Source organism: Mytilus trossulus, chromosome 7 (genome assembly GCF_036588685.1).
Source record: "Mytilus trossulus isolate FHL-02 chromosome 7, PNRI_Mtr1.1.1.hap1, whole genome shotgun sequence".
Lineage (NCBI taxonomy): Eukaryota > Metazoa > Mollusca > Bivalvia > Mytilida > Mytilidae > Mytilus > Mytilus trossulus.
Window position 1 is genome coordinate 80,478,619 of NC_086379.1, and position 25,854 is coordinate 80,504,472.

A 25,854-nucleotide genomic window follows, 5' to 3' on the forward strand; every position below is an offset into this window, starting at 1 on the left:
GAAAAGATTTTTGTCGCCACTATTCGAGTGTATCAAGATGTTCCTCTCATTATGTTTCCTTCGTAGCTCTTCGTTCCTGATTTCCGTCCTAAATGTTTTCCTTGTCAGTTTCTTTTCAATAATTAATGGATGGTCGATGTTCATTGGACGTCCATTGTCCTTCCATATCTTGTATGCTTGCTTATTGGCTTTTAATGCGTCAGCAATTTCTTTGTTCCAGATATTTAATTTTAGTTTGTTCTTGCCATATGTCTTCTGTTTGCTAACTTTTTTGGCTGTTTCAGACATTAAATTTGTTGTATCTTTAATGATCTGGTCTATGCTCTCATTATCGTTTTCTAGCATATCTGAATATTTGATGATCTCTTTGCTAATGATGTCCGTGTATTGTTGTTTATCTAATTTTTCCCATTTAATTTTCAGTTTCTGATTGTTTGATGTTTGTTGAGCATGTTGAATTAAATAGCATTGCATTTGGAGAAGTATTGGGTGATGGTCAGAGACATTTACTGGATGGTCTGTTATTCTCTTAGATGGCTGTAGTTCTATATTGCTGTGTAGAAAGTAATCTATTTCTGATACATCTGCACCGGATGTGTTAATAAAAGTTGGTCCCTTATGGTTTGTTGTTAATTTACATTCTTTCATAAATTCCAGAAGTGCAATTTTACGTTTGGAGTTATTTGTTTCTTTGACAATGTCTTCATTAAAGTCACCTCCAATCACTATATCATGTGTCTCTTTGTATTTTTGGACTATCTCATATAGTTGGTCAATGCAGTCATCAAAGATAATTTTGCTGTCTGTTGTTGATTTAGTTGGTAAGTATACAGACATAATGACAGTTGGTTTGCTAGTTAATAACTCAACGCATTGAATACGAGTAGAACCATCCGTAATAGGTTTAATATATTTATCAATGGCTTTATTCCATAAAATTGCTACTCCTCCAAAACCACGTGGCATGTATGAGGCTGATATTGGATCATCAGAATCTACGGCTTTACCACTTCCCGCAATGTTGTCATGAATTTCTGATAACATATTTAATTCACATTGAAATAACCAGTGTTCTTGTATTAAAAATATATCAATTTCCTTTTCCATTTCCCTAATAAAGTTCCCACTTGTCTTTAAATTCTTACAGTTAAAAGATAAAATGTTCAATTTCTTGCTATTGCCTTGTTCTGAGGTCTGATTACTACTTTCTGATGCTATGGTCTGCTGTATTGTGGCTGGCTGTGTCCTAAAAAATGGTCTTTTCGTAGAATATTTTGATTGCTGCTGTTTTGCTGACTGCCTTGCCAGGTATGCTGATTATGATGAGTCAAGGGATGAGGCTCCACACATATTTTAGTTTGTACTGTAGATGGTAAAGTACTATTGTAATGTGGGTGCGTATATGGTATCTTCTGGTTGTTAGTAGATACTGCCTGGATACCAGGTGGGACATTAGCTTGATATTTTGGTGTCATATATGACGGTGGTGAATAATAGATAGTTTGTCCACTTAAAGTTCTATTGACGCCAATATCATTAGACCTACTCCTACTCGTGTCTGTACTGCTGTTTATGGTATTCATACGATTTGGTGGAATACATGTTGGATTCATAGTCAGATGTTGATGATTGACGTTAAATTGTGGAGGTATCTGTTGTTGGAACTCTCTTGTTTGTGATTGATCGGGAGATAAGTTTGTACCTTGATAAGATGGTGATTGACTACTTTTGATGAAGGAATCTTCAAGTTTTACTAACTGGTCATCAATTTGTCGCAAGATGAAGTTGGAGACCCTGTCCTGAATATTTCCAAGTAGTTGTATATTGCTAGAATTTGTTTGTACGTTTTGGTTCTGGCTTGGTGCTTGACTACTATCTTTATTAACTGTTTGATTAGTAGGTTCAGGAACATTTAACAGATTGGAATGTTTTCGCAGAATTTCATTTGATCTTTCTAGTTCTTTCACTCTTTGTTCAAGCTTGTTGATGTAAGTTTGAAACCAGATCTTCTCTGTTTGGGTTTCTTCTATAATTCTCTCCCTTATCTTTAACTCCTCCTCTTTTTTTCTCAGTTTTAACTCACGCTGTCTTAGTTCTGACTGCTTAATTTCTTTTAACTCCAAATCTGTTCGTGTGGTGTTGTTAGTAGTATTACTAGCAGAGGATGGTGGTTTCTGTATCGTACACTGATCTACGGAGACATTCTGCAGTGGAGTAGTCCCGTCTATGTTGATATTCTGCAATGGAGTAGTCTCGTCTGTGTTGATATTCAGCAGTGAAGGTGACTTATCAATGGTAATATTTGGCGATATAGGTGGTACATCTTTGTGTTGTTCAGTGGCCACTATTACTGGACTCATAGATATCATAGTGCGTACAGGTTCAGAATCTTGTACAAGTGATGTTTTAGGTATTTCACCCTGTTTGGTAGTTTCACTTAAGCCTATGTGAGTTGGTACTGGAATATGTTCATTTGTTGTTATAATGCCATAATTGGGCCTAGATTGCCTATGACTGAAGTCTTGAACATCTGGCATGCCACATTGAAGTTGTTGATTAGTTACATTGTAACAGTTCAGACAGATGTTTGTGTCATTAGATGTATCATTTACGTCTTTATTGGATGGATAAACAGTGGAAAGACAATCCATATGACAAGATTGAAGACACATTTCACAGTTCACAGATTTGTTGTTTATACGAGTATCGCATACAGAGCATATTGTTTGAATCTCCTCTAATAGAATATCTCTAGCTGAGTGTAAGCATTGTCCATGATTAGTAATGACTTGTTCGATACTTTTGAGTTTTGGTAAGTGAATGTGTTGGTCTGACTTTGATTCTGCGCATATGATACAACAAAAGTTATTTGTGTTATTATCTTCTAGTGCACTTATGTCGGCATCCTTTAGTCGGGCACACCTGTAGTGAATCCAGTGCTCACCAGCTGAGCAGTACACACCTTTAGTTTGAACATTACGTTTACATTTTAAACACTTGGCAGGATCTATTTTGGAAATTAGTTGGTTTGTTTTACTAGGTTCCGATACAGATTTTTGTCTTTCTTCAAGCATTTTTTGTAATTGCTCTTCTAAGTGTTTATTGAGAGATTGGAGATCAACTTTGGTACCATTTAAGATCACCTTATGAATTGTCTTGTGTATTTCAGGTAGATCAATTGTAAAGAATCTAATTGTGTCTCTTCCATTAACAAGTAGTGAGCATGATGTATAGTATACAGACAATGTGTAGCTCGGGGTATCATTGGCTATCACTCTGATAACCAGTCCAACTGTGAGGCCTTTCTTATCTAGATCTTTATCAACCTTGATGTTTATATATCTATCATTGACATCTAGTTGTTCATAATAATGTATTATAGCATTTTTCATCAGTTCAAATGACACAGTATCAGCCTTTGCAGTAAGTCCCCCTCCTGTGAGTTTATAAGTTACATTGACTGGGCGCTTAGTAGCTTCAAGTTTCCTAGCAATTGCTTTGTCAAGATTTAGTTCAAAGTTTTTGTGCCTAGTATTGGTTACAATTTTTGGCTGATCATGAATTTTAGGACATGTGGATATCGCCAAAGTGTCCATTTTGTTGATTGATTGTACAATGTTCTCTGTTTCGTAAGCTATCAGAACTAATATATTCCTGTGATTATGTGAAAGGTAGAGGATACTATGACTGAGACAAAGATACGTTGTGGTAAGTCATGATTTATAATCTTTTTAAAACCTTTTTAATATGTCTTTGCATCATGGTCATTGAGTTGAAACAATTTATATCCTGGAACATTGAGCTTGGTATTCGAGGCCAACAATGGCTATTATCGAACATATGAGTAAGGTTTTATTTAAAACTGATCACGTTAATTATATTTTATACGAATACAACGAAGGATGGGTGTAAAAAAAAGATAATTACTCTAATCACAATGGTATGACGCCAAATATGGTTGATAAAAATAAATTAAAAAAAGTACATAATGTACAAATTCTTATCTATATAAATCGATTATTTTTTTAATTTTTAGTGGAGTTTTCATGCCTGGTATGAATGCTATATTGGGACCAACTGGCTGTGGAAAATCTTCGTAAGTTCTCTATAAGCATATGAAAAAGGTTTATACACTCTATAATATCAATTCATTTCAGGCTGATTTTGTAGTTGCTTATCCTTATATTTAGTTTTTTAACACCATTACTTAATTTGTCAGAATGACCTGTGTCTTATCTAAATTAAATAAAATGCAATAAAATGTGTTTGCACATGTTATATTAACTACTGCAGAAAAATAAATTTTATCAAATTGGTATCGATTTCATATATTAAATTAACTTTAAAGACTTCAAACTCTTAAATGATGCACATGTTGTCACTTTTTATTTTGGAAAACCATTTATAATTCATAAAATCTAGCTTAGAACGCCACACAAACATTAAAATACACTTTATATATTACTATATAATGTATACCCTTTATGACCCCCAAACACGATGAGTAGATATGAAATGTAGGCAAGTCGGCACACTAGATTGCCATTTTATATATATAAAAAAAAACGCCATCTCTTGTGTACCGACTCGCCCAACTTTTCAAAAAGTGTAAAATTAAAATGAACAACCAGTCTGACTACTCATTTATTAACGAAAATGGTTTAAAACTCACATATTTTAGTTCTTTTTGTAAATCAGGGTGTGATGTTTTTAATAAAGTAAGAAAAGACGTATTATTAAAAAAAGACTTCCTTTGATCAAAATAAATGCAATGTTATTAGTTGTTACAAATGCCTCCGGAGAATTTATTATTTGTTATAATATTTGAATAATTAAAGATAAAGGTTTAATCTTTATTTTTGTGTTTCATAGGAAAAATAATTATAACTTTATAAGAATGGAAATCTTTTTGTTTATCCTGATGAGTTGTTTTTCATAGAATTTGATGGAGATCAGAGGAAAGATACTTACATTTTGTTTACATTGTTAAAATGGACAAGGTTTTTTATTTATAATAATAGTGCAACGTTATGTAACCAGTCATTTTAAATGCCTCCGGATAAATAATTTTCTTATAAAATGTGTGAATAACATAAGAATAAAATATACACTTCTGTTTTGTGTTGAATATGAATGCAATTAGTTATTTATTCTAATGGATATCATGAACAAATGAGTTTTTGCATCACAGGATTGGTTGTTTTTCATTAAGGAATGACTGTAATATTTTTTCTGTCTTTTCGAAATAACATAAAAAATTTGGTGCACACTGTTAAATAACCCGCTATTCAGTGTGTACCAAATTTTTTATGTTATTTCGAAAAGACAGAAAAAATATTACAGTCATTTCTTATAATTTAATTCTAAATTCCTTTTTAAACCGTAGAAAACCACGAAAAAACGTTGATTACGTCACTGTCACATGACTAAATTAGGTCTATGGGCTCATAACAAAATAACGCCAGTCTATCAAAAGACGCGTTACATCCAAAATTGAATTATTAAGATATGATAGCAATCAGAGAAAGAATAACAAAGCTAGTTTATATTGTTAAAAATAGCAATATTACATCTTTTTTATCAAAAATATCGCACTGTTGTTATCAAACTGTTAATTCAATTGACTATGGATAAGTTATTTATCTTATAGAACTTGAATTATATAAGAAAATAGATTCTTAATGTTTTATTCGCGTTGCAATAAAGTGCATTCATTTCTTCACTCCATTGCCAATTATTACAACTGAATAAAAAAAAAATTATAAACAAAATAATATTTATTCATCTAATCTTGCTTGTTAAAAATTTCACCAAGAGTCCAAGCTTCTCTTGATTTACCCTGTTACACTCCACTGATTATCCAGGGAAATAAACAGCTGATCCAACTTATTAACTTATAAAAAATAATATAAAGGATGTTTAGTTGTCTTTTGCAGAGATTTATAAATTCTATGAATTCTTTCTAATTGACAATAACATTGGACATCTTGATTTATAGAAATTATTAATCACCATTTGATATAATATTTGTGCACATCAGAATGGGGTTTTCTCCTAAAAGTATGATGTATTTTAGAGAAAATTTACTAACCTTTTCTTCGCATTCATATTTCTTTATATATCAGGGAAAATAAGCCCCAAAAGATTTGATTAACTGATTTTTTCCACAAATTTAGACAATCAGGATAACACCTTTTTTTTTAGCACTCACCAGTTATGATAAAATTAATTAGATTTATATTAAAGTTTTACCTGCGTATTTCTCTAATCTAATAACAAACATAAAACTTTAGTTTTGAAAACCTAGCTGAATGATGAATAATGCTGATTCTTGAAATAGTAACGTGAAAGTTGTAAGGACTGTAAAAATATATGTTGCTTTAATTTAAACGTCATACTCTAGCGATGGGTTCTAGTCTTAAACATTGAATAATTCAAACGCGCGATTGGCGTACTAACTTATAATCCTGGTACCTTTGATTACTATGTACACCGCTGGGTTGATGCCGGTGCTGTTGGACGTTTCGTCCCCGAGGGTATCGACAGCCCAGTAGTTAAAACTTCGGTGTTGACATAAATATCAATAATGTGGTTATTTTTACAAATTTACTGTTAACAAAACTTTGAATTTTTCGCAAAGCTAAGGATTGTCATTTCCCAGCCATATATTACCTTAGCCTTTTTGGAATTTTGGACTTAATGCTCTTTAACTTTTTACTTGTTTGGCTTAATACATATTTTGATATGAGCGTCACTGATGAGTCTTATGTAGACGAAACACGCACTTGGCGTACTAAATTATAATCTTGGTACCTTTGATAACTATCAACCCCAACAAATGCACACACCATTGGCACCTGAGAACAATGACCGAAAGGTGATATTGAATATCACTTTTGATTTGAAAGCATGCTATAAGAGGTACTGACTGAAATGTTTAATTAAGTGACAAACTTACTTGGATTAAAGATTAACGTGCGATAATTACTGATATTTTCTTTATTACATAGGTTGTTAGATGTATTGGCAGGACGGAAAGAACCACTGAGAGTTAGTGGAGACCTACTGTTCAATGGATCACCTTCTCCAGAAAATTTTAAATGTATGGTCGGGTATGTTGTTCAGGTACATATTTGAAAAATTATAATAAGAAACACGACTGGTGCACATATTGGTGCAGAATATTCGGATCCATCTGCAATATTCCCCAATCTTTTTTTAACAACACAAACAATACTTCCTGTGTAATATGAATTTTCGTTGTTTTTAACAAAAAGATTAAGGATCGGTTTTTTTCAAATTATTTTGTTGGCTCTGATATTGCCTCTGAGATGATTTTATTGTATTTTTTTCATAGAATATCCTTTGATTAATTATTTAAACCAATCGATACTCAATAAACTTAATATCTTGAATGTGTTATGTTAACACTATGATAGTGTCAATTATGGTAATAGAGCAGCCAGAAATTGTAAAGGGGCATAGATGTTGGCAGATATCTTGCTTTTCTTTTACTGCCGATAGTTCAAATATTATCGAACAAAATAATGAAAGGAAAATAAACAAAATTAACTTAAATTAGCAGTAAAATTTGTCCTTTTCCGGAATTTGTTTTAATTAGAGATTGATTTCATAATAGATCCGGTATTTCGATGGAACGAATTATGCATGAAATCAGGAATGCAGATCCAACAGACTTGGAATACTTTTAGATATCAATTGGTCGCAGATAATGTTAATGCTATTTGTTCATGGTGTTGTCAACAATTTCTTTTATCTGTTTTTATGCCCCACATACGATGGTAGAGTGTCATTATGTTTTCTGGTCTGTGCATCCGTTCGTCCGTCTGTTCGTCTGTGCGACCGTTCGCCCCACTTCGGGTGTTGAGATTTTGGTCAAGGTCGTTTCTGATGAAGCTGAAGTCCAATCAACTTGAAACTTAGTACACTTGTTGCTGATGATATGATATTTATAATTTAAAAGCCAAATTAAACTTTTGGCCCCAATTTCACGGTTCACTGAAGATAGAAAATGAAAGTGGGAGTTTCAGGTTAAAGTTTTTGGTCAAGGTAGTTTTAGATGAAGTTGAAGACCAAACAACTTAAAACGTAGTACACATGTTCCCTATATGGTATGATCGTTCTAATTTTAATGCCAAATTAGATTTTTTACCCAATTTCACGGTCCATTGAACATGGAAAATGATAGTGCGAGTTGGGTATCCGTGTACTTAGAACACTTTCTTGTTGGATAAGCATTGGGACAAACCAAATTGGAGTCTTAGAGGTAATGTTAACACGCAAATGACACTAAACAGTATTTAGTACTCAGTAAATCAGTTTTACTTCTGTTTTGCATCAGGAGAATTAATGTTTAAGATAACAAACATGTTGAATATCACGTAGAAAAAATGAGATCAATTGAAGATATACCACCAAAATTAAAATATTGAATTATATAATCATTTTAAGAATACAATTATGATTTTATTTTAACAGGATGATGTTGTTATGGGCGGACTGACTGTTCGAGAAAACTTTGCATTTTCAGCGGCTCTCAGACTACCCGGTCATATCACAAAGGCTGATATACAAGAAAAGATACAAAATGTTATAAGCGAACTTGGGTTGACAGGTTGTGCTGATACGAAGGTAAATATGACTTTATCTGGAATCTGTTGTACATTAATTGTCGTTTGTTTATGTAATATATACGTGTTTCTTGTTTCTCGTTTTTCGTTTTGTTTATATAGATTAGACCGTTGGTTTTACACTAGTAATTTTGGGGCCCTTTATAGCTTGTTGTTCGGTGTGAGCCAAGGCTCCATGTAAAGAAAATATTTAAAGCTCGACATATATGAAACAGCTGACAGAGTGTGCTGATACGATGGTAAATAGGAATAACCGCAGATGATGGCTACATATTACATATACGTAAATTTAATCAATATCATACTTCCTTAAAAGGCCTTAACAATGACACAGTTCCGACACCGCATAACAGGTTTCCTCAACAAAACCCAATTCCATTGAAAGTGTGTTAAACATTAACATAATTCCAATAATGAAATATGTACATTTCTCTAACTCTATGGGAATTTATCCCTTTCCGAACCCATTGTATAAATAATTTAATCAACGTGTGGTTGCTGGTGATCTCAAAAGATCATTGGATGATTTTAAGGGTCATGACCTTTTTAGCTAACTGAATGAATCAAAATATGCTAACAGGTGTTAATGAAATTGACAACTTCGTGCAATGTAAAAGGCACTCGAAGGGGATTTTCGGTTAACAAAAAAATAGAATGTCTTTTTAATCATTAGAGAAACAGATTCTTACATAGTTACTCGTGGATTATCGGATTTATCCAATCTCGATAGTTAAATTATAAATTTTAAAGTCCTCGCCGAGGCGGCTCGGACTTTAAAATTGATAATTTAACTATCTCGATTGGATAAATCCGATAATCCATTGGTATCAATGTAAGAATCTATATGTATATAATTTGATTTGTTATAAAATTACTAGATATATTTACGTTTTCTTTTCTGTTATATTTCATCAATATCTTTAACCAGAAAGTTTAGATATGTTTTTTTTTATTTCTGTAGGTTGGAAACGAATTTTGTCGGGGAATTTCTGGCGGAGAAAGAAAACGAACAAATATTGGAATGGAACTGATTATTTCACCCCATGTCCTATTTTTAGATGAACCAACAACAGGTCTTGATGCAAACACAGCTTATTCAGTTATGCAATTATTAAAAAGGTATAAATACAATTAGATAAATCAAAACGTTTTTATGTAGCGCGAATTAGGTAACAAATTAGAATGAAATCAGAAATGTAATTTAGTTATCAGATATTTAATTGGTAACCTGGATTTGTTTTCTCCCAAAATGTTATGCTTTTTAGCTCACCTGGCCCGAAGGGCCAAGTGAGCTTTTCTCATCACTTGGCGTCCGGCGTCCGGCGTCTTCCGTCGTCGTCGTCGTCCGTCGTCGTTAACTTTTACAAAAATCTTCTCCTCTGAAACTACTGGGCCAAATCAAACCAAACTTGGCCACAATCATCATTGGGGTATCTAGTTTAAAAAATGTGTGGCGTGACCCGGTCAACCAACCAAGATGGCCGCCACGGCTAAAAATAGAACATAGGGGTAAAATGCAGTTTTTGGCTTATAACTCAAAAACCAAAGCATTTAGAGCAAATCTGACATGGGGTAAAAATGTTTATCAGGTCAAGATCTATCTGCCCTGACATTTTCAGATGAATCGGTCAATCGGTTGTTGGGTTGCTGCCCCTGAATTGGTAATTTTGAAGAAATTTTGCTGTTTTTGGTTATTATCTTGAATATTATTATAGTTAGAGATAAACTGTAAACAGCAATAATGTTCAGGAAAGTAAGATCTACAAATAAGTCAACATGACCAAAATGGTCAGTTGACCCGTTTAGGAGTTATTGCCCTTTATAGTCAATTTTTAACCATTTTTCGTTAATTAAAGTAATCTTTTACAAAAATCTTCTCCTCTGAAACTACTTGGCCAAATCAAACCAAACTTGGCCACAATCATCTTTGGGGTATCTAGTTTAAAAAATGTGTGGCGTGACCTGGTCAACCAACCAAGATGGCCGCCACGGCTAAAAATAGAACAAAGGGGTAAAATGCAGTTTTTGGCTTATAACTCAAAAACCAAAGCATTTTGAGGAAATCTGACAGGGATAAAAATGTTTATCAGGTCAAGATCTATCTGCCCTAAAATTTTCAGATGAATCGGTCAATCGGTTGTTGGGTTGCTGCCCCTGAATTGGTAATTTTGAGGAAATTTTGCTGTTTTTGGTTATTATCTTGAATATTATTATAGATAGAGATAAACTGTAAACAGCAATAATGTTCAGCAAAGTAAGATCTACAAATAAGTCAACATGACCAAAATGGTCAGTTGACCCGTTTAGGAGTTATTGCCCTTTATAGTCAATTTTTAACCATTTTTCGTAAATTAAAGTAATCTTTTACAAAAATCTTCTCCTCTGAAACTACTTGGCCAAATTAATCCAAACTTGGCCACAATCATCTTTGGGGTATCTAGTTTAAAAAATGTGTGGTGTGACCTGGTCAACCAACCAAGATGGCCGCCACCACTAAAAATAGAACATAGGGGTAAAATGCAGTTTTTGGCTTATAACTCAAAAACCAAAGCATTTTGAGGAAATCTGACATGGGATAAAAATGTTTATCAGGTCAAGAACTATCTGCCCTGAAATTTTCAGATGAATCGGTCAATCGGTTGTTGGGTTGCTGCCCCTGAATTGGTAATTTTGAGGAAATTTTGCTGTTTTTGGTTTTTATCTTGAATATTATTATAGATAGAGATAAATTGTAAACAGCAATAATGTTCAGCAAAGTAAGATCTACAAATAAGTCAACATGACCAAAATGGTCAGTTGACCCCTTTAGGAGTTATTGCCCTTTATAGTCAATCTTTAACCATTTTTCATAAATCTAAGTAATCTTTTACAAAATATCCACTGAAACTACTAGGCCACAATCATCTTTGGGGTATCTAGTTTGAAAAATGTGTCCGATGACCTGGCCATTCAACCAAGATGGCCGCCACGGCTAAAAATAGAACATAGGGGTAAAATGCAGTTTTTTGCTTATAACTATGAAACCAAAGCATCTAGAGCAAATCTGACAAGAAGTTAAATTGTTAATCAAGTCAATATCTATCTGCCCTGAATTTTTCAGATGAATTGGACAACTGGTTGTTGGGTTGCTGCCCTCCAATTGGTAATTTTTAAAGAAATTTTGCCGTTTTTGGTTATCTTGAATACTATTATAGATAGCGATAAACTGTAAACAGCAATAATGTTCAGCAAAGTAAGATCTACAAATAAGTCTACATGACCTAAATGGTCAATTGACCCCTTAAGGAGTTATTGCCCTTTATAGTCAATTTTTAACAATTTTCATTAATTTGGTAAATTTATGTAAATTTTTACCAAATATAGTTCTCTGTTACTAATGGGCAAAGTTCATGATAGATATAATTGTAAGAAGCAAAATCGTTCAGTAAAGTAAGAACTTCAAACACATCACCATCACCAAAATATAATTTTGTCATGAATCCATTTGTGTCCTTTGTTTAATATGCACATAGACCAAGGTGAGCGACACAGGCTCTTTAGAGCCTCTAGTTTCTTTATGGAAGGCCGTACGCAACCGGAGCCAAGTTTCAACGGACTACTACACGAAAATGTTATTATTTACATCAATTTCATCTGATCTTTGGTGGGTAACCGTTTCATAGGCAATCATACCATACATTACTCCTTATTTTCATTTTGATATTTGATTATTTACAAATGACATTTTTTTATCTTTCTGTCTGACTTCCTTCCAATTCAGCCATAATTTTTTTAACAGTACAGGCATGTGAAATCAGCAACTTATACTAGTACTGACAAATTAATATAATGTTTAAATGTATTTGAAAATTTACTGAACAAGATTTTCAAACACGGTAGATATGTATCGCGACATATGTAAATCACAGGTAGTGTTATTTCTGTATTATTTTATTTTTTTTAGTTTATCAAAAAATGGAACAACAGTTGTCTTTTCCATTCATCAGCCAAGATTCTCTATTTTCAAGCTGTTCGACAGTTTAATGTTATTATCCCTTGGTGAATGTGTATATCATGGACCTGCTCAAGAATCTTTGGACTACTTCCAGTCTATAGGTGTGTAGTCAATAGTATATTTTGTAAGACATAAATATATAGAGTTTAAACAGTGACTAGTATACAACATTTTAAAGGGCAATTTCTGCATTAAACTTGAGCTCTTTAAAAAATAATATTTTCTTTTCTTCGGTAAACGAAATGCAATACTTGTAAAGCAGTGCAATAAAAGTTGACATTAAAAATTAAATATGTCCGGAAATGTTCACATGCCAATCATATGTACAATGATTATGTAGGACATATATTCATTTAGTTTCGGAATGTGACTTGTATTATTCCTCCAGCAAATTAATATTGACATATAAAGGCCGTACATTGACCTATAATGGTTTACTTTTTTTAAAATTGTTATTTTGATGGAGAGTTGTCTCATTGGCACTCACACCACATCTTCCTATGTCTATGTTCGTAAACATATGCTCATTAAAAATAAAAATAAGAGCATATTTGACAGTCGAAGTATTTTTATCTACATTTTAATTCACAATTTCAAAATAAGTTCATGTTATGAAAACGAAACTTACGGGTACTGTCTATAGAGATGATACATTTCATCAAGTTTTACAATATGTTCTGATTTTAAAACACATATTCCTTGAAATTTGTAGGATACATCATAGAAGAGCACAACAATCCTCCTGATTTCTTTCTAGATGTTATTAATGGAGCGACTGTCAACACAAAGGACAAAAGTAAATATAAATTATTTGTTATCATTACAGATAAATTCAAGAAATAATTTCATAACATAATTTGAAAAGTGGATCCATAATAGCAGAAATATATTTAATTCAGATGAATGCGCCTCAAACTCCATGCCTATTTTGCTAGTTTGGAGTCCCTTGTATATTTTGATTTATGCAACTTTATAAAATACGATTAAAATTTTTAGATATTTGTACCTTGTTCTCTGTGTGACTTAATGGGGACCTACATATCGATTCATACTCGTAATGTGTTGGGCTGTATAAAATGAACTTTGCATCGATTTTTCTCTTTTTATAAAGAACAAATGGAATGTACTAATTTAAGACTTATCCTTCCTTAAATATCGTTTATGTGTGTCTAAATAACATAACTTGTAATTTTTTTTTAATTTAAGATATTGTTGATGTACACCAGAAAATTGTATCATCATTCAGGAAATCAAAATTAAATTCCAGGTAAGTAATTCTGGATTTTTACATCCCTCCGTAATAATAAGAGTATACATCTAATTTTTAACATTCTGCTAACATTCTACCTTTAGCTTATGATTCTTATTTATTGGCTCTAAGTTTGAGGTACATCGTTATCACTGCTGTCACTACGAATTACTAAGAATAGTCAAGCATTGCGATTTTGATCGGGTTGTAAACGAAATTTATCAAGAAGTCACATGCAATGTTAGTTTTCAATAAATTTTCTGATTAAAAGAATATAGAGATGTTTCCTAATCAGAAAGATAAACAACCGGTATGTGAACAAGTCAAAGACATTATCTATTCTAATTAGAATGCAAACTATAATTATTCATTTGACAATTATCGTTTTTCTTTTCTCCGTTTAGTCTTCAAATTATATACAGCTGACGGTGTTAAATATTTTCATTTACATTTGCATTTACATATTCTGCTTAACAAAGTAAGGTACTAATGTCAATACAAGTATTTATGACTGCACGTTATAGACTTTTATTATTGCATGCTATCAATTTATGTTTTTTTTATTTCTGTTAGATTGCAGAATTTAATGAAGCCTATACTTTACCAGTACCGACAAGCACTTGATACAAATACCTTAAAAATATCACCTAAAGTAGATTATGCCACTAACTTTGTCAAGCAGGTAAATAACATTAAGAAACTATTTCCCCGGTAGACTATTACAAACAGTGTTTTAAATTTTTTAGATGTCAAGCCATCCGTCAAAAATGTTCTACTGATTGACATACAAAAATGATCAAACTATAAATGATTTAGATGTCAAGCCATCCGTCAAAAATGTTCTACTGATTGACATACAAAAATGATCAAACTATATAATTATTTATTTTAAAAAATTTCGTGGATCGCAAGAAAAATATAATTTCATTCATATTTGATCTCATGATTTCAAACATCACAAGTCGAAAATAACCTGTCAATAACAAAAACGAAACACGAGAACGACAAAAGACAAACAACGCTTTACAGAAAACAAAATAAGCAAACACGAACCTTACCAAAACTATGGATGATCTCAGGTACTTCGGAAGTATTCCAATTTTTACTGAAACAACAGAAACAGTTGATGCCTTTTATATCATAATAATTTTTATGTTTGCATAACCGAGTTGTTTATATTTTTTTCTTTTTCCTCAGTTTAGAGTCATATCAAGTAGAACTTTACTGAATTCACTGAGAAATCCCCAACTTTCAATTTTACACGTAAGTATCAGAACGCACAACTTTTCTAATAAAGTTCATCCCAGTCCAACAAAACAATGAATATAAATGAATTTCTGGCTACATTGAAAACCTGTTGGTGACCTTCTGCTCTTGTTTTTTATATGGTCGGGTTGTTGTCCCGTTGATACATTCCCCATTTCCATTCTCAATTTAAAGATTGTTCCTACTGTCAATTTATCTAATAGTGTCGTCTAGTTCTGTGTGAATAACATTGTTTAAAAGTGATGAAATACGTAAATCGTATATCTTTATAGTATGCATTTTTGTAATACATGTATCATATAAAAATATAATCAACAAAATATGTGCTAACACATTGTTTGTACATTTCTTATCCCTCATATAAATTTAAAATTAATAAAGATCTAAGTACCATAACCAGAAAGTGTTTTATTTATTTGCATTCCTTTATGATTTAGTATTCTAAATATTTTTTTTGTGTTTTTGATGAATTTTTTTGGTGCATTTCTTTTCAGTGGTTTGTTTTAATAATATTTGGTCTTATTGTTGGGGCTATTTATTGGCGGATGGAAAGGGATTGTGAATCCGGTATACAAAACAGGTAATAACAAGACTTTCAGTAAGTTGATCATTTTATAACTAGAAATATGATACCAACTTGACAAAAGAAACATAAGACGAATAAGGCAATCAATAATGTTGTCAACAGAAGAAAACTACCAAAAGTCGGAAAATAGCTACATCAACAAAGTACAGCAGCTCGAAACCGGAAACGAACTTTTTCCACATTGACCTGAATCGAAATATACATAACTTCCAACATTCAAAGTGCATAGTTTATTTATATGAAAGTTAAATAATGTTAGAAAGATAGAAAATACAATCAAAATCTGTTTTCCAAAACCTGCAAACGCCTAACCTGTTAGCACACGTATGAGATATAAAAAACGTCCGCGAATCAAAAATAAAACAAAACAAACTCAACCTTTACGTTAGCTTACTTAAAAGGAACAAATTTAGTTTATTTTCATTTTGTTGTAAGAAAAAAAATGAATTACCAATTTCTTTTTATCGAAAATAACATTTATGGACATAACAACAAAATCACAACGATCGCAAAATGTATTGTCATTACGTTTATTTGTAGAATCATACTTGAATAACTCTTGTTTGTCTTTTCATAGAGTTGGTGCTTTTTTCTTCATTTTGATGAACATTGTCTTTTCAAGTTTGTCAGCTGTAGAACTATTTATCAAAGAACGATCAATTTTTATGTGAGTAAGACCTGAAATACTGAGATACACAATATTTATCAAACCAAATGTATATGGAACAAATGTAAATTTCAATTAAAAAACCTCCATAGCTAAAGCAAACAGTACAATTGTCTAAAAAAATCATAAGCTGTGTCAAGATTTGCTCTTTACTGTTCTAAGAAAGCTAAATTATCTTATTTTTTTTTAAATTTGAATAGTATATGTTTAAATATTCTTTGTTTTCCTTTCTTGCTCGTTGAAACATTGTTAATATTCATTGAATTATTAATTGTATGTAATATTTTTAATTTTATTTACAGACATGAAAATTTAAGTGGATTTTACAGAGTGTCGGCATATTTCTTTTCTAAGATTATATGCGATTCTTTATCAATGAGACTGATTCCTGTATTTTTGTTTTCTGTCATCACATATTTTATGCTTGGTAATTAACACATACTATATTTGTTATAATAGTGTTCACATAAAAGGCTAATATATTAATACATAAATTTATTTTCTTAACGTTGATGCATGTAGAACATCATCAACTATGGATCATTAATCCTGGTTATTTATGTTCATCGTATTGCAATAGCAAGTAACGATTTAAGTTTGTTAATTAAAATCATCATAATTGTACCTCTTACAATAATGAATGTCCGTATCAATTTTAAGAGATATTGAAACAGTTGATAACCTTTTGAAGGACGAATTTTTCTTTTTTATATTTAGACGGGTTTTTATTCTCATTAGCATTACCGTCTACATCTTTTCATGTTTTGTCATCCGATATAATAGTTAACAAAGGCAATATTTCATTGTATTCATTTTTTTTTCTTTTGCATCCGTTGTTCGTACATGCAAGCATACTATCACGAAAGACAATAATAATCAAAACCAATGAGTAAACAAAGACTAGAAAAACCAAAGGACATTTACATTAACATTTATAATAATAATTAAGAAACAACACGAACTCCACTAAAAACCGGGAGTGAAATCAGTTGCTCCGGAAGGTTAAGCATTTCCTGCACCGTATACGGTACCCGTCGTGTTATTTCTTTTTTCAGTTCGGTAATGATGGAAGGTTATTATAACCGAGGAAGAATATCAGGTATGATTTCTGACACACTTTTATCATTATGGCCAATCAGCTCATGATGGCGACCGTAAAATTTCGTGTGTTATGACCTTAATTTGATTGACTCATAGCCCTGTCTTAAAAGAATGGATATAGAATCTTTATTTTTTTTTAAACTTTACAGGTTTAACATTGGACATGGAGAAATTCTTTCTGTACGCTCTAACCCTGTTTATGGTAGCTATGACAGGAACTAGCATTGCATTTTTCTTCAGCGCATGCGTTACAGATTTTGGTATGGCTAATGTGTGGATTGCTGTGACATATGTGTTAATGATGGTAAGAATGTGTCCATATTTACGAATGAAGAATTAAAAAAGAAAATGTGGTATGATTGCCAACTGGACAAATCTCCACAACAGACCAAACGACACAGACATTAACAACTTTAGGTCGCTATATGGCCTTCAACAATGAGCATAGCTCATACCGGATAGTCAGCTATAAAAGGTCTCGAAACAATTCAAACGAGAAAAATGTATGTACAAAAAATAAACGATATATAGTCTTTTTCAAACCTTTCATAGGATAAATAGAATTTGGCTCCATTATAGGGAAATTATGTGAACAAAAGGAATTTTGTATTATCGACTACGCCTTTAGATTTTGCCGTTTTATTTTAATCAATTTGTGATAATTTAAATGTAAGTTATTGTAAGAAGTTCATTTTGTTTTGTAATTACAGGGTAAGCAAACACAAACTGGCATTAATAAAAGTAAACTCCTGCAATTAATTTGATACACCTATTTCTGTTTTCGTCATTCTAAGAGCTGTATAATTGTGCTAGATAAACTCATCATATATATCAGGATTGAAATTTTCTATTTACGCCCGACGACTCGCGTTTTGTCTACAAAAGACTTATCAGTGACGCTCTAATAAAAAAATGGTACAAAGACCAAAAACAGTACAACGTTGGAAAGCATTGAGGACCAACAATTCCTAACGTTTTGCAAAATGCAGCTTATGTCATCTATTCATAAGACTTGGTATTTCAATAATTCATTTCATGTGTTTTTTTAATAAGAATGGTTACTAAAGAGCAAGTAGAAACTTCAAATGTTATTTTACAGGTGTTTAGTGGTTTGTTGGTTAATATAAAAACAGTACAAGCTTGGTTACGATGGATAAAATGGTTTAGTTTATTTAGATATGGTCTTAATGTAGGTATAATAAATCTTAAGCTTTAAAAAAAAAGCAATGCTAATAATTTCACATTAGAACATGTCCTAACTATAACAACGATCTTTTCTGTAACACCACAGTATGCGCTCAGAATTTCTTCGTTTAATTACTTATTAATTCATCTCTTATTCGATTATCAAAAGCATGAATTTTTAATTTATCTTTGAATTTTAAGACAATACAATGGCGAAGACGTTGTAATAAAATTTAGGCATAGGTCGAAGGAAAACATGATTATTTTTTACTGAAAGGGTAAAAGATAAACAACTAGTTACAAATGACACATAGAAAACAAACGAACGGTTCATGAAAACGTTGTACAAACGATGGCGATCTGTTGACACTCGATGTATTGCTTACAGTTTGCAAAATAACAGTCAAAAGTCCAGTGGAATGAGGATGCGAAAAAATGGATACATGTAAATTTGAGGATACAAGATACTAAGATAGATAATAAGTGTCTCTAGAATGCAATGACAGAAACTCGTTCAAATTTTAATTTTACTGCTGTTTTGATTTTAGCAGCCCTCTCATAATGTTGTGAAACAATTGCAAGACAAACATGTTAGCTAATCGGTTCCGTATTAAGGCAATCCTCTTCCCCACATGTTCACCCATTTTTCGATGTTTATTCCAAGTCATGTGGCAATTTGTATTGGGTATACTGTTACTAATAATCTGAATAAATCACAGCACGGACTTCAATAATTTGTAAGACTTATACCGTATAGTAAACTTAATGGAACCCTTCATGACAAGAGATAAAACACTTCAAAGAAAACACAACTTTGTTTATTTGTAACTAACTGTTTCATGATTTGCTAAAATGTTGGTGGAATTGCAAAGTGTTGATAATGTGTGTGTTTTCCACCTTTCATTGTAACTGTTTAATATGACTTTGTAGGCGTTACAGATAATTGAATTGAAAGATATGACTTTAACGAAAGAAAAGGGCTTATGGTAGGTAAATTTAAAGACTATTACTGTTTTCCTGGGTTTTTTTCCTCTTGTTTGATAAATATTTTTTTGATTCAAAGCTGTAATGGAAATATCAATAAATTTAACCAGAAACAATAAAAGAACTCCCCCTATTAAACATCTCTTTCCAAAACTAACAAACACGAACATTTAAGAAACCAGTACAGAACAATCTTCATTGTAAAAATACAAATATATGACCAAGTAAATATTTCAATAATGCTAACACAAACATAACTTAAACTTTAACAGTAAAATCTGCTTTCTGTGCTTGATATTAACGTACCATTCCGATTGACGTGCGCGTGACATGTATTACTTGATTTATTTTACTTGACTAGGCGGTGTTTATCTGGTTCGCTTATTTAGGACCAGTCCATCTATAGACAGGTGTTTCTTCAATGAAGTGTCCAGTTATTGGTTATTCGTCCCATAGCATACACTCAGTTCATTTGTATATCAGCTTGGTGACACTGATAGGTGATTAGAAATCAATTACGGTTATAACGGCCATCATCCTTATCACACACATCTTCAAATAGATTGTCCTTGTGTAAATTAAAACGTAAGTTCCATCCTGTCAGTTGAAATAATATTGGTTATATTCAAGTCAGGAATATGACAGTTCTTGTCCATTTGATTTTGATGCGTTTAGTTGTCATTTTTTTGTGATTTTACTTTTTTGTTATCTTGTGTGTATTATTCTATATCAATAGAAGAAGGGACTGATTCTAAAATATTTTATTTTATATTTCCAGTCCTGTCACTGGTAACAAATATCTTACGAGACAAGACGTTGCATATGAAACGAAATGGGATTTCTGGCAGAATATTGTCGCATTATTTTCCATGTCAGTGCTGCTGTTTATTGGTACATACGTTCAGCTGAGGAGAATGAAGAAAATACGTTAACAAGAACGTACAAACATTACAATTACAGTATTAAATCATTACTTTTGAACCCCATCTGTCATACAAAGTATAGTCATATAAGGAAAATATTTATACTTATGATAATGGCATTTATTAAACGATTTTAAGTAAACCTTAGTTATTTTTCATTGGAATGTGTATAATCCGGAAAAGTTAATGAAACCTGATTGATTTCGTTGAAAACATTGTATGTTAGCGTTTGCGTAATTTAAACAGATACTTTGAAAATATATTGAAGACCCGGGTTTCAATTAATAAATGAAAAAAATACCTATAGGGACATTGGTCGCTGTATCATTAAGAAAATATAAAACTGCTGTCCATCCCGTTATTATTCAATCGCAAGATTTGGAATGATTTTCTAAATATTACTTCTAGTATACGTTGATAATTATCGTTCATTATGTTTGATTTACAATTTTTGTTTCTTTATTATATTGATGAAAATTATACTAGTGGCTAAAAGTATTTAAAGTCTGTAAAGATCAACCAAAAATATTGGCATTGCTTAAAATAAGGTTGAGAGATTATACATAACATATATCATAATCGTAGAAACAATGAGATCAACTTGAAGCATTTGTTTTGTGTGTATATCTAACATCTCATAAAATTACTCAATTACTAATCTCAGCTCATATCTTATGATGCTGATTTACACATTTCATAAGGTTTCGAACAATACTTTTACTGTAACTATTGGTAGAGCAATAATGTCAATTGTTAAGTTTGAGTTAATTCCCTTAGAATGTAGATTCACTTATCATTATAAAATCTATCTATTTTTTTGTATAGGATTAGAGTGGCAGACGGATTATGAAAATAAATAGCTTGGCTTGGTAGGAACTGAAAATAATTCACTTTGCATAAGACAGAATTAAGTTATATTTTATTAATTTGTAATCCTAAAAAAGGATGTTAGTGTGACCATGTAATTACTAAGTTGCCTAAACTAACTAATAGAATAGCTTAAAATTAAAAAAATGTTATTATTCTGCAAGTACTAGTATATTGTTTAAAAGTTATTTTCGGATATGTTCCTTACGTCGTAACTACAATCCCCTTCCCTTTCATGAATGTGACCTACCGAATTAGAGTATTTACCGGATTTGTTATCACATAAGCAACACGACGGGTGCCACATAGGGAACAGGATATGCTTACCATCCGGAGCACCTGAGATCAACCCTAATTTTGGGTGGGGTTCGTGTTGTTTTTATACGACCGCAAATTTTGAAAAAATTTTCGTCGTATATTGCTATCACGTTGGCGTCGTCGTCGTCGTCGTCGTCCGAATACTTTTAGTTTTCGCACTCTAACTTTAGTAAAAGTGAATAGAAATCTATGAAATTTTAACACAAGGTTTATGACCATAAAAGGAAGGCTGGTATTGATTTTGGGAGTTTTGGTCCCAACATTTTAGGAATAAGGGGCCAAAAAGGGCCAAAAAAATCATTTCTTGGTTTTCGCACTATAACTTTAGTTTAAGTTAATAGAAATCTATGAAATTTTGACACAAGGTTTATAACCACAAAATAAAGGTTGGGATTGATTTTGGGAGTTTTATTTTCAACAGTTTAGGAATTAGGGGCCAAAAAAGGGCCCAAATAAGCATTATTCTTGGTTTTCGCACAATTACTTTAGTTAAAGTAAATAGAAATCAATGAAATTTAAACACAATGTTTATGACCACAAAAGGAAGGTTGGTATTGATTTTGGGAGTTTCGGTCCCAACAGTTTAGGAATTAGGGGCCAAAAAGGGACCCATATAAGCATTTTTCTTGGTTTTCGCACCATAGCGTTAGTATAAGTAAATAGAAATCTATGAAATTTAAACACAAGGTTTATGACTATAAAAGGAAGGTTGGTATTGATTTCGGAAGTTTTGGTCCCCACAGTTAAGGAAAAAGGGGCCCAAAGGGTCCAAAATTAAACTTTGTTTGATTTCATCAAAATTGAATAATTGGGGTTCTTTAATATGCCGAATCTAACTGTGTATGTAGATTCTTAATTTTTGGTCCCGTTTTCAAATTGGTCTACATTAAGGTCCAAAGGGTCCAAAATTAAACTTAGTTTGATTTTAACAAAAATTGAAACCTTGGGGTTTTTTGATATGCTGAATCTAAAAATGTACTTAGATTTTTGATTATTGGCCCAGTTTTCAAGTTGGCCCAAATCGGGGTCCAAAATTAAACATTGTTTGATTTCATCAAAAATTGAATAATTGGGGTTTTTTGATATGCCAAATCTAACTGTGTATGTAGATTCTTAATTTTTGGTCCAGTTTTAAAATTGGTCTAAATTAAAGTGCAAAGGGTCCAAAATTAAACTAAGTTTGATTTTAACAAAAATTAAATTCTTGGGCCTCTTTGATATGCTGAATCTAAACATGTACTTAGATTTTTGATTATGGGCCCAGTTTTCAAGTTGGTCCAAATCAGGATCTAAAATTATTATATTAAGTATTGTGCAATAGCAAGTCTTTTCAATTGCACAGTATTGTGCAATGGCAAGAAATATCTAATTTCACAATATTGTGAAATAGCAAATTTTTTTTTAATTAAGAGTTATCTTTCTTTGTCCAGTATAGTAAGCAAGAAATATCTGCAAGAATTTTTTTTAATTGGAATTATCTTTCTTTGTCCAGAATCAACTTAAATCTTTGTTATATATACATTCACTTTTTACTACCAACTGATAAATTTAAATAATCTTTACCATTCAGTGATAACAAGCACTTTTTTTACATCATGTATTTAAATGAGTAGTAATTGTTGCAAACTCCATTAGAATATTTTAATTGAAATTAGTTTTGGAATAAGGGAAAGGGGGATGTGAATAAAAAATTGGGTTCAATTTTTCTCATTTGAAATTTCATAAATAAAAAGAAAATTTCTTCAAACATTTTTTTGAGAGGATTAATATTCAACAGCATAGTGAATTGCTCTAAGAGAAAACAAAAAAATTAAGTTCATTTGAATACATTCATTCTGTGTCAGAAACCTATGCTGTGTCAACTATTTAATCACAATCCAAATTTAGAGCGGAATCCAGCTTGAATGTTGTGTCCATACTTGCCCCAACCGTTCAGGGTTCAACCTCTGCGGTCGTATAAAGCTACGCCCTGCGGAGCATCTGGTTATGTTGTGTTATGTGTATTATTGTTTTCTGTTTGTCCTTTTCATTTTCAGCCATGGCGTTGTCAGTTTGTTTTAGATTTATGAGTTTGACTGTCCCTTTGGTATTTTTCGTCCCTCTTCTTTTACAACTGTTTGGAATTTAGGGTCCTAAATAAAGGCAACAGTAGTATACCGCTATTTAAAACTCAAAAATCCATGGACAAAAAAAATCAAAATCGGGGTAACAAACTTAAACCGAAGGAAATGCATTAAATATAAGAGGAGAACAACGATATAACAATAAAATTTAACACACATAGAAACGGACCGAGCATCAGACAAAATCCCACGAGAATAACAAATATAACATATATATAAAAGCTCTTCAACTGTGTTCATGTTTGGCTTTATAACTATTTGGATCTGAGCGTCACTGATGAGTCTTATGTAAACGAAACGCGCGTATTTTGGCCACGAGCATCACTGAAGAGACATGTATTGTCGTAATGCGCATCTGGTGCAAGAAAATTGGTACCGTTAATTTTATTGCATATCAAATTATAATCTTGGTACATTTGATAACTTTATTTATCAAACATATGGTACCATTAAACCGTTTTGTCAACTTCACCATTTGGAACTCTTGGTTTGATAGCTTCCTTGTGAGCAGCAACCCTCTATCAAGAAAATCATGATAGAAAATGCAAGCACGGGAATATTGTATCAATTGGAAGATATATACCCCGTATGCAGGTGCTGCTTGAATGTTGCTACTTAGAAACGGAAAGTTCACAGTTGGAAAACTGAAATCATCTCTTTTGTCGTAAAGTTTTGTTTTCAACCGAACCTCATTGTCAAATTCTAGATGTAAGTCAAGATATGAAGCCGACTTAACTGTATCTGTAGTATCCTTAATCTCTAGTTCGATGGGATAGATGCGTTCCACATAGTCACCAAATTTTGAATTGTTTAGTGAAAGAACATCATCTATATAGCGGAAAGTACAGTTGAAGGATATTGCTTACTTTTATCTTTCTTCTTAAAAAGTTCCTGCATGAAGTCAGCCTCATAATAATAAAGAAACAAGTCGGCAAGTAGAGGGGTACAGTTTGTTCCCATTGGAATGCCGATAGTCTTTAAAAACACGTTCTCCGAACGTAACAAATATGTTGTCAATCAAGAAATCAAGCATCTTGATAATATCAGTTTCAGAGATTTTTTTGTTTGAATCAGAGTGATTCTTTACAAAGTAGGATTTATCCCTCCCTAAGACAAAATACTTGTATCTAAATTGGCCATTCTTTTTTATGAAGCTAAGTAATACCAATTCTTTCAATTTGTCTTTTAGTTTAGTATGTGGAATACTTGTGTAAAGAGTAGAAAAGTCAAATGTTTTAATACTCTTACAAGATGAAAGAGAGTTAGATTGTATGTACTCTAAAAGATCTTTGGAATTTTTTAAGTATCCACATCTGATTCACGCCACCTCTAGTATAGGCAGTTTCACAATAACTATGAAGCCCGTCTTTGATTGCTGATAAAATAGATGTTAATAATTTAGAAAGAGGTTTCGTGGAGCACTTGGAAGACCCAGCAATATACCGTTGTTTGTAAGGACACTTATGTAGTTTATGTATCCAATACAGTGATGGAAGATCCAGTTCTTCACCTTTGGTTGAAATTCCAAAGGAACAAAGAACAGACCTATGATTATCCAGGATTTCCTCTTTGGTAAGTGTCGTGAGGGTATATGTTGAGTTTCCAAGTGAATTGTCAATACCTAATACGTTTATCAAGCAGTTAATGTAATGACTTTTACACACAAAAACGATGTTATTTGGGGCTTTGTCTGCGGGGACAACAACATATTTATCATGAAGGTCGGATAGGTGTTTAGCAACATTTGGGTCTTAAAAGATTGACGTAGCATGGGCATTGATGGACCCATTCAGTAATTGTAACAATTACGACTGAGGTCATCTATTCCTGGGATAAGAAAATCCTTTGACTTTCGAAATGTTCAAAGTTTTGTCAACAGGAAGTTTATAAAAATGACCATATAATTTATATACATCTTAACACCGAAGTGCCGAATACTG

General features: G+C 32.1%; 1 protein-coding gene across 1 annotated transcript; it reads left to right on the top strand.

Moving 5' to 3' along the window:
• The first annotated feature begins 3,615 nt into the window (after positions 1-3,615).
• LOC134726700 (broad substrate specificity ATP-binding cassette transporter ABCG2-like) lies at positions 3,616-20,748 on the top strand. Its single transcript, XM_063591116.1, has 17 exons — positions 3,616-3,629; positions 4,037-4,096; positions 7,011-7,125; positions 8,500-8,652; positions 9,613-9,770; positions 12,595-12,746; positions 13,358-13,441; positions 13,852-13,912; positions 14,468-14,576; positions 15,092-15,157; positions 15,655-15,740; positions 16,324-16,413; positions 16,716-16,840; positions 17,664-17,818; positions 18,614-18,703; positions 19,630-19,685; positions 20,462-20,748. The coding sequence occupies exons 1-17, from the start codon at positions 3,616-3,618 to the stop codon at positions 20,613-20,615; spliced, it is 1,728 nt and encodes a 575-aa protein (XP_063447186.1). The 3' UTR covers positions 20,616-20,748.
• The last annotated feature ends 5,106 nt before the right edge of the window (positions 20,749-25,854 follow it).

Excerpts from the sequence above, each read along its gene's own strand:
- LOC134726700 (XM_063591116.1), top strand. Across the intron at positions 14,577-15,091 it reads CCACTAACTTTGTCAAGCAG|TTTAGAGTCATATCAAGTAG; the intron begins GTAAATAACATT and ends CTTTTTCCTCAG. Across the intron at positions 15,741-16,323 it reads GAATCCGGTATACAAAACAG|AGTTGGTGCTTTTTTCTTCA; the intron begins GTAATAACAAGA and ends GTCTTTTCATAG.